The sequence below is a fragment of the Hibiscus syriacus genome, unplaced genomic scaffold (assembly GCF_006381635.1).
Source record: "Hibiscus syriacus cultivar Baekdansim isolate YM2019G1 unplaced genomic scaffold, ASM638163v2 tig00116937_pilon, whole genome shotgun sequence".
NCBI classification, from domain to species: Eukaryota; Viridiplantae; Streptophyta; class Magnoliopsida; order Malvales; family Malvaceae; genus Hibiscus; species Hibiscus syriacus.
The window spans coordinates 1,444,876-1,455,628 of record NW_024063475.1 but is presented as its reverse complement, the minus strand read 5'-3'; the positions used below and the strand labels follow the sequence as shown (position 1 = coordinate 1,455,628).

Sequence of the window (10,753 nt, the reverse complement as noted above, 5' to 3'; positions counted from 1 at the left end):
TAGCTAAATTTACAATGTAACTAGTATAAATATACCGGTTTTATGAGAGAATAGGTCTACATAATATATCGACACAAATTTGAAAAGTGTCGATATATTTTGTCCAGAATGAATGACAAACGAGGTGCACGCATAAAGTGTCGATACATTTATTAAAAGTATCGATCCCAAAAATATCGAAACCGATAATTACAATGTAATAGGTAAATTTATAATGTACTCGGTAGAAATATATCGGTTTTATGAGAAAATAGATCTACATAATGTATCGACACGTTTTAAGTTTGTGTCGATACTTTTTTCCAGAATGAATGTCCAACGAGGTGCACGCATAAAGTATCGATACATTTATTAAAAGTATCGATCTCAAAAAATCGAAACCGATAATTACAATGTAATAGGTAAATTTACAATGTACTCGGTAGAAATATATCGGTTTTATGAGAAAATAGGTCTACATAATGTATCGACACGTTTTAAGTTTGTGTCGATACTTTTTTCCAAAATGAATGCCCAACGAGGTGCACGCATAAAATGTCGATACATTTAAAATTTTATCGATCCCAAAAACATCGAAACCAATAATTATAATGTAATAGATAAATTTGCAATGTTGTCGGTATAAATATACCGATTTTATGATAGAATATGTCAATATAAGCGCTACCTATTACATTATATAAGCGCTATCTAATATGTTATTGTGCTTGATAATATTTCCAGTAATTAACCTATTTTATTATATAAGCGCTACCTATTACATTATATAAATGTTACCTAATATGTTATTATGCTTGATAATGTTTCTAGTAATTAACCTATTTTATTATATAAGTGCTACCTATTACATTATATAAGCGCTACCTAATTTGTTATTTTACTTGATAATATTTCCGGTTAAATGATATAACATAATCGGTCTAAATTTTAACCGGTCACGCCATTTTTTAATCGCCGCACAGCAGAACTACCCGGGCTCAGGGCTTGGTCGCATAGCGGTATATATATATACTTGTTGAAAATAGCCCCTCTCGTTTCGAATAATTTTGGATTTCCTTTACGATAGCAAAAAACACGGTTCAAAGAGTCACCACCAATCATTGATTAGGGTGTGATTGGGCACCCACAAATATTTTGTCATTTTAAATAAAAATTAATTTTAATTAAAACAACAAATTGTGATATGCGTTACCAAAAAAAATAAGTTCAGTTACCAAAAAAAATAAGTTCAGGAGTCGGTTACGTTTGGGGAATGATTAGCACCCCCACAACGCCCTAAATCAGTACCTAGTTGATTAATTAACGTCTTTGCAATGAACTTTACAAACTCGAACTTAATTTGGTTTTTGATCCCCATAAAACAAAGATGTGAATTTAATAATATTCAAAATCACCCAAATAAATTAAATTAAAATTACCAAGTTGTTTTAGAAAGATAAAGAATGTTCGATTATTTACAAATATCGAGACCAGATCTTAAAAGCTATAACAACATTTTCTCGATAAATTTAAATAGCCGAACATTTCCTTTTCTTCCATTCTCAAATTTTAAAGTGATGGATCAATTTTTAGGCGTCACTAATGGGATACACTTTTATTTTAAAATCATTAAAAGTGAACATCAAATGCGTTATGACAACCCACTTAAAACAACTTTAAATTAAAAGTGTATTACCCTTAGTAAAATTATTTGGATGGAATCAAGTTATGCTCATGGGATATCATACGATTTATGCAATGGTATTCGAACAAGATATCATCAGAATAAAAAATGTTAAAACGTACGAAGGAAAGTTATTACCATGTAGAATAAATAAAACCCACATAATGATAAAACAAATATGCTTAGTAAGAACGCTACCACCTTACCTATGTGTCATAATATATAATACATGTGTGACTCGTGTCCACCAAACAACAAATATACATACGTACACTTATGCACATGTTACCATGGAGAAACGACACATGACATAATAAAGAGTCATAAGATATACATATATTGAGCCACATGGCTCTAAACAAATAAACAAAGGGTTAAACTCCAGTAATCGATCCTCCAATCACATGTAAAAAATGCAACACAAAAAAAAATACATAAATGTACATGGGAAAAGAAAACAACATGAGGACCAAAATGAAAGAATAGGCAAAGTCAGAATTAAAAGCTTAACTTAGTCAAAGATATCATGGAACGTAAATACTGATATTTTAGATACTAGCAGTGAAGTAAGCCCATAAATACACCTGAGACTAAATTAAAAGTTTTGAAAATAGCATCTCGAGCGTACAAACAATGGAAAACTCAAAATGACTACACTTAGAGACTAAAACAGAAGGATAAAAAATAGAGAGGTAAATCTAAAATTCAGAAAACATTAAAAGGGGCCTAAAATTGGATTTTATCCTAAAGCTTCAGTGGCTAAAAATTAATTTACCCAAATATTATTATATAAAAGCGATAGAGAATGGAAACTAAAAATATATACCTTTTTAATTCTATGTTACTTTGGTTCGCTAAAAGAGGGAGCTCCTCTGTTTCCTTTGATGAAAATATAGTATAATGTTCTTTCCTTTCGCTCTTCTCTGTAAAAATCAATAATGGAGGATTTGTTTTTTTGTTCTCCCGGTTAATTCCTGATCATGCTCGGCTAATCTCTCCTTTCTAATAGTTAATTCTCAAATAAAACCGACCCCCATTTACAGTTTCTTTATGCGATTATGGACCCAATATTTGGGTAACTTCTAATAACCACTTTTCTTTTCCAAGGCTTCACGCGGGTTGGAAGCTGCTCTGCTGGGTCGTTGGGCTTGAGTTGGGCTTTCAATTGGTTTGGGGTCGGGTTAGGTTACTGTTGCTTCGGGTCTGTTCCGACATAACCCCGGATAAATCGAGTATCTACCTAAGGCAGAGCTAGTCGTTTTAAAGTTGGAGCTTACTATAGTGCGAAATGAAGCTCGAGCAAGGAAAAAAGCTGAGAGACGATTTGTCGACGCTAGATGGCAGGTGGCGAAGACCCAACATGAAGTGACAGATTTTAGGCACGAGAAAAATAAATTTTCTGCGGAGACCCGACGATTGTTATCAACAAGGACCAGTGCAGATCATCCTCAACCTTAATTTTGTTGTAAAATATCCGGGACTTGTTAGCGTCCTCATAAAACATGTTGGTATAATATTCATTGGAGGTACTTTGTGTTTTCAGTCAAATGAAGGAGTTGATTTGGTATGATTAAACATGTATTATCATTTGATTTATGAGTGGGATTAACTTGATATTATTAAAGGTGTATTATCATTTGATTTACTAGTGATATTGACTTACTCAATTAAACATGTATTATCGTATAAATAGGATTGAATTGATATCATTAAACATGTATTATCATTTGATCTGTGAGTAGGATGTGATTATGTAGATTAAACATTTATATGTATATCATTTTTATTCCATTTATATTTTTTGGTTTTTTTCAATTTAATTCGACATTTGGATTATTTAAGATATAGATCAATCTATTTCAATTTAGTATTTTCTTAATTGAATTAGATATTGTTAATGAGATCAAAAGTGTTGTGACGGCCGTAGGTGATTTACCCTTGTCGTTGATCGATGTAAAAGTATTCTGTCTCCATAAGGATGTAGAACAAAGGATAATAAGAATGAGGTGGTTTCATTAAGATCACATCCCTTCTCTCGGTCTCGGTTGAGATATTTTATAGTGGATCTTAGAGCCAACACCAGGTGTAGAAATATAATGGTTATCCGTAGGTTGACAAGTTAGGTAGATATGATCATATGACGATGGATTTAGTTCACCTATCAGAGGTCAAATCAATAAGTAGTAGCTTCCTGAGAATTAGATCTTCAAGATCATTTCTTTCAAAATATTCCCTTTATTTCTTCCAGAGGTCCTAAGTACAAGAGTTTCAAAGATGTTTTTGGGACTCTGTGGTTGTACGTATAGAGAACCTTTCACAAGGTATAACAGATACAATTAAAAAAAATTAAATATAAGAAATAAAATTTAAAAACATACATTGTTATAACAATAGAGAGCAAAGGAAATAACAGAAAAACATATATGAAAACTGGGAGACAAGTGTATATTTGTTTTTCAAAACAGCTAAACAGTATCCACTATACTCCTCGCAATTCTATAATTATATAAGTTTGATGCTTTGGGTTCTCTTGATAAAGTATAATCTTAATCACTATATATATCTAATAATATATTTTTTCAATCATTAAATTAAGAAACGATAAGGATGCAAACTTTTAGGAAGTTATATTAGAAATTTAAGATATAAAAAATATATTTATATGAAAATTTGAAATTTTCAAAGATGTATTCTCTCCCAACACCCTCTTTGCTCCTTCATTGAATAAATTCAATTTACTTATTTGTTGAAATATAAAAAATAAATTTTCATAAAATTTAAATGGTATTTAATTTTGTTATATTTTAGAGAAAAATTAGTATTTTAAAATTGAGTTTAGATTTATCAATTTTAATTCGAACATGATTTTGAAATGAAAAAAAATTTAGACGACACAATTTGAAAAATTCAATTAGTGAACTTAAAAAGACATGATTAAAAAAAACCCAAACCGGAGCTCATTCAAACCTTGAATTTTTATTTAAATTTAATTATAAATATTTATAATATTATTATTTTATTTTATTTTAATTTAAATAATATATATATATATATATATATATATATATATATATTTCTTCACATTTTTTTCATATGTGATAGACATATATTATACAAAATCAAGAGACTTGACTCAAACTTGTAAATCAATCTACTAAGTACTACAAATTTTTAGTTATTCGAATTACTATTCGGGTTGTATTTTACAACTCGATTTGAACTTGAAATTTTTTAGAGTCGATGTGAGTTTATAAAATTACAACTCGAAGTTAATCAAAATCGATTATTTTAGTAAAAAAATTTGATTTCTTGAGTTGAGTTTTCTCACCCCTGCTGCCAATTATCAACTAATCTGCCAAGAACAGGATTTTATTTAATGCAAGGCTAGAACCATAAAACCATATGCCTGAAAACATCAGTAGCCATACATGGCAAAAGGTGGGGTATGACCGACGACCGTTGCGAGCTCAGAGCGACCAGTGAATATGATGCATGGAGTCGTCATACGCCACCCTTGACTGCTCAAGTTCCGAATACGGCCTCCGGCTTTGTGGAGACAACTCAAGGCCACCGGGATCCGAGATTCGACCCGAATCTACGCGAGGCATGATCTCATGAGAAGTGCGTACAGGGTCACTGCTATTGAAACCCCAAGTGGCATTTGAATAAGGAGGGTTCACAATCACACCATGAGGAGGTGTTGGTTGAGCCACAGGGGACCCTTCAGTACTTATCACGCCACTTACCCCAAAACTTGAAGCCTGGTTTCTGGAGCCCCATGTTTGATTTGACAGAAGAGAGAGAGCACAGCGTGAGTCACCAGGCCCTGTAAAGCATTCTCCCAGAGGAATCGCAGTGCCGAAGAAACTAGTCCCGTGCGGTGAGCCTTGCAGCAAAAGGTTGTTGGAGTTGTTTCGCCATGGATGTGGAAATGACGTTCCAGTAGCTGTGTTTTGATGTCCAGGTATGCACTCTGATGATCCACCCGTTGGGCACCCATCCCTGCCAGAAAGTCTTGGGTACGCTGATAAATCCACGATAAAGTTTCCACCTCTACCGCCGTTTTCTGTATCATAGCAGCCACCGTATTTATCATACAGTAGTAACACAAATCATTCCCTTCTTGCAGTTAATAAACAAAGAATTTTTTTAGAAATAAGCGGTAATCACAATCCAACCAATAATAGATGGTGAAAGCCCACCATAAGGAGAGGAAAATAATGATCCAGAGGGTGGTTTCCTGCGTCGCTCATTGTGACCTGCAAGCCGTCTACGACAACTCCGTTTTCCTTTGTCAAATTCTGAAAGCTGATGAAATCTGGATAGAGACTACAGTAGATGAAGTCAATGTTGATACAAAAAGGAGATTCCAAATTTAAGTGCATAAGGAAATAAACAACAGAAAATTACAGTTCGAAAGTCTCAAACATAGCAAACTAAATTGAGAAAGAAGTTGCCACAGTATCATCATAAATTCATAATCTGCCAATCTTTTAGCTACTTTCGGAAACGAGAAAAGATGCTATCAAATTCACTAATGTTGTCTGTTCTTACTTCTTTCAGCCACCAAAAAGTCGGTCTACCATGATATGCAAAATGTACGCAGATTCAAAATAAACAAAGCTTCATACAGTTTAGCAGGAATGGGCAGATCACATCCTGAGATTGTTTACATCCTACCTAAAACAAAATAATATATAATGCGAATACATCCTTCAATAGTCGCCTCCTCCATATGCATGAAATTCCATCTAAAGATGGAAAAAAAACTTCTTATTTTCATAGAATCAAAATAGCTTTTACATGACATGAATTGCTTTTATCTGACTATCAGTTCTCACATTCAAAAGACTGCTCAACTTGTCAAGGTCCTACATTCATATCATCGTTTCCAAGTTTTCGAATGGAACTAAGGTGCATGGACGTGGAACAAGGTATCGACGTATAAAGATGACAAGGGTAATATTTCAATGGTATGTGTAACATTGATATACAACAAACCTATGCTCCTCTAACCACAAGAAGGACAATTTAGGGATGCAGAATTGGAATAACTGAAATAGCTTCAGAAATATGTCCATCAACCATGTGGCATTGAATGTTATAGAAAAATCTAATGCCAAAAACAAAAAAATACACTCAAACCTCCATATATTTGTAGTCCCTACAGAGAGAGTATAAGCAACACTAGGTAGCTTCTATGAAACTAGTAAGCCAAGGAACTTAAGAACGTGACAATGGCACCGATCAATAGCTAAGCACCAAAGCAAGTCAACACAACAAATAAAGTGCAAAACCTTCACTAGAATCAAATCCATCATACAAATCCAAACACAAAAAATTCCAAACACACACACACACAACCCCATCTCCTCTTCCCTTTAAGAAATTAAAACAAAGAAACAAGATAACGAGAGTAGTTAAGTCTAAAGTAATTTAAACAGAATTCAATTAAGCTCAGACAAGCAGGGATGGACCGAAGGGGCTGGCGGGGACAATGAAATCAACTTCTCTTATAGTTTAGATATTTTCTTTGTATATTCTATGAATAATCTATTTCCACCCATAAAATTTTATAGATTCGTACCATAGCATAAAATTTAGCTTTTGACCTACAAACAAGCACTGACTAACCTAATAAAAAAAACACCATTCAAATCCACAAGCACAAAAACAGGATCATACCTCAAGCCACTATTCTACATCCCTTCCCACTAAACAGAGAAACTGAAGACTAATAAATAGCAGAAAGTAACAAGGTTGTAAACATTATACAGAAAGCCACCAAGACTGATCCAATCAGAGGGGACAATGAAATCAAAACTTAAACCCAATACAACTCAAAACTACAAATCATTGGCACATCAAGCCAATCAAGTTACTTGATAAACTACTAGAAGGGGGGGGGGAATAAGCTAGCTAACAAGTTGCTTGATAAACTACTAGAAAGGGAAAAAAGAGAGGAAAATACCAATCAAGCCAACAATTAAGAACTAAAATAGAGAGACAAGAGAGCAAGGACGGAGGTATTTGGAGGGCGGACCTGCTACACTGCTGACAAAATCTTTGCTCAAGGCCGGAAACAAGGACTTTAGATGACTTAGAGTGCATACAACAAACCTTATGCCTTGAATAGTAAGCCTTAGCATCACTTAGATCCACTATACACCCTTCTACATGACACCTTCGAGGCTGAGCCCCTTGCACCGTTCCACTAACCCTGGCCTTCCTACCCGACCCGGATGAGCTTGAAGACCATGGGCCGGACTTGGATGGAGTCCCCATGCTCGCACCACTACTAATACTTTTACCTCCAGCAGTGGCGGCGGCAGTATCCTCAAAGCAGATCTTTTTCTGGAACTTGAAGCCGTTGAGTGACTCAGCAGAAGAGTTGGTGGAAGAACTGCCTGACTCAGTCAAAGAGCCCGAACCCATTTCCATGAGCTTTCCCAGTGCCCAATCATGGGTTTTGCTTTTGTGGGTCATGAAAATAAGACAGAAAATGTTATATTTCTTATAACAAGAGGTAAAATAAAAACGCATAATACTTAAAAAACAGAACGTTTTGTTAAAATAAGTCTACAAACTATATATTTTAAGTTGATTGTAAATGCTTTAAGAATTTTTATTAAAATTAAGTGAACAATGTTTTATTCGTTACACTTTTAAATTTTGTTTTGGTGACTAATGATGATTGGAAATGAAATTTGAATGTTTGGTTTTTAAAATATTTTTTTTATTTTTATTTTTATTTTTAGAAAATAATTTTTATTTTAAATTTTTTAAAAATTAAAAAATACGTTTAGTTAATATAAATGAAAACCTGAATCCAAAAATAAAAAAGTAAAACATATTTTGTATATAATTTGTAAAAATTAACTCACAAGTTAAATTAATGTAATGAGATCTTTAAAAATTAACTCACATGTTAAATTAATGTAATGAAATTTTATTATTTTATTTTTGGATTCAGGTTTTCGTTTATATTAACCAAACGTGTTTTTAAATTTTCAAAAAAATTGAAAATAAAAATTATTTTATAAAAATAAAAATATAAAAAAATTTAGAACCAAACGGACCCTAAGATTTCTAGTTTTTACATTTTCATCTTTGTGTTTGGAAACAAATTATAATTTTACTCTTACTAATGCATGTACTCTACTTAATTATGTATTTACATTTTATTTGAATAATTTAATACTAACCTCCTTAAGAAATAATTTATTACTTAATAATTTATTTTAATTACTTAAAATAAATAAAATTCATGTTTTATATATTAATAATGATTTATTATAAAAATATATTTTATAATAATTGTATATTTTATTTTTATTTTTTATATTTTTATTTATAACATAATATCTATAATGTCCATCTTATATTTTCAAACTAACTTTTTTTTTTAAATTTTAGACAGTTAATGTAAGATGTTACTAATATTAACCGGATGAATTGATTTCAAACCAGAGAGTACGGACGGTCGTCTTTGGCTTCTTGAGAATCTCTGTGATTGTGAAACTCGGTGGAGGAGTCTAAGATGGCTAAAGTGTTTGCCTCCATGCATCCTCTGTTGATTTTCCTCTTTTCCATTTGGTTTTCTTCTTAATCCACACTTTCTTTCAAATTTTGAAACCCTTTTTTTTTTTTCTAATTCTCTCTCAAAAGGTTCCTGGAAGCAAAGATTAGAGGCTATTATTTGGAGGGCGGGCAACTAGGGCCAAAATAGTAAAGAGTTAAGAGACCAGTTTGACGAGAGAACAACTCCCGCCCAAACTTCCAAAAAAACAGATAAATTAAAAAGAAATTCCGTTGCCGGGACTTGAACCCGGGTCTCTCGGGTGAGAGCCGAGTATCCTAACCAACTAGACTACAACGGAATGCTGATGGCTGTTTCAATTACAATATTCATGTCTTAAAAGTATTTAACCATATAAGTTAGTCATGCATTTATTTGACCTTAATTTTATATTAACATTCTTTTATTATAACGTTTAATGTGAGTATATTTCTTTTGAAAATAATAGCGGTTAACTTGTTATTGATCATATAAAGGATAAACAATTATCAATAATTAATTTATAAGGTGGGATGAGATGATAATTTTTTTATACAAAATTAGAGATTTAAATTTTAAAATTGTAAATAGAAAAAACTATATTAAGATATTACTTTTATAATAAATGTATATAATACTTTATTTGAATTAGTAGATTACTAAAATAAATACTAATAAAAATGACTAACTATCTACATTGCCGTCAAAACTTTTGAAAGAATTGTTATTATAAAATTAGATTACATCTAATGATAATTCCTTATATGATCTTCTTTTTCATTAATAACTTTCCGTTTTTGGTTCATCATAATATTCTTAAATTTTTATTTTTATTTTAAATAAATTTTTATAAAATATTTTAATTGAGTTGTAAAATTATCAATTAATTTGAAGTTAAATACTGTTTGAATTATGACATCAAATTCATTTAAAAAATATATAGATTAAATTGCAAACAAGGGATCAGATGGGTCAGCCATGGGAGCTCGTGTTAGCCGTGATAAAGTTTGCAGGTTGAAGTCTTTGGGGGTGTCGCAACCGTCTTTCGGTTGGGTCCCGGAATTGGGCTTCGACGTGAAAAATGGATTGGGAGTCGCCACCGACCACTTTAAAATGAATTTAGGTGGGTCGGACACCATCTTACCTGATCTATATTGTACCAGAAACGTGTTGGGTTCGGGAGTCGATTACGGTCAAGGAAGGATTAGCACCCTTGAATCGCCCTTTCGGTACCAATTAATTTATCGGTTGTCTTTAAATGCAAAAATTAAAATTTTAAATTGTAATTTAAAAATCCGATTCGAGTTACTTACCTTTGATCGGTTATAAAATCTTATAAAAAAACATCGAACATGTTAGATAAGAAAAATGATAATAATAGCAACGATAAATAAAAATATAAAATAAAATAAACAAATAAATAAATAAATAGATCAAGAGTAAATAAAAGAATAAAATAACAAATTAAAAAAATGAAAAATAAAAATAAAAGTTACAAAAAAAAAAAAGGAAAAATATGGTACATAAAAAGG

At 31.9% G+C, this 10,753-nt stretch overlaps 1 protein-coding gene and 1 non-coding gene across 2 annotated transcripts; both read right to left on the bottom strand.

The window, feature by feature from the left end:
* Positions 1 to 5,075: 5,075 nt before the first annotated feature.
* LOC120188039 (squamosa promoter-binding-like protein 9) lies at positions 5,076 to 8,106 on the bottom strand. The gene is made up of 3 exons (XM_039191587.1): positions 7,707 to 8,106; positions 5,866 to 5,981; positions 5,076 to 5,729 (listed from the first exon to the last, which is right to left on the bottom strand). The coding sequence occupies exons 1-3, from the start codon at positions 8,102 to 8,104 to the stop codon at positions 5,131 to 5,133; spliced, it is 1,113 nt and encodes a 370-aa protein (XP_039047518.1). The 5' UTR covers positions 8,105 to 8,106; the 3' UTR covers positions 5,076 to 5,130.
* Positions 8,107 to 9,470: 1,364 nt separating this feature from the next.
* TRNAE-CUC lies at positions 9,471 to 9,543 on the bottom strand. The gene has a single exon. It is a non-coding gene; the product is annotated as a tRNA-Glu (tRNA).
* Positions 9,544 to 10,753: the final 1,210 nt, after the last annotated feature.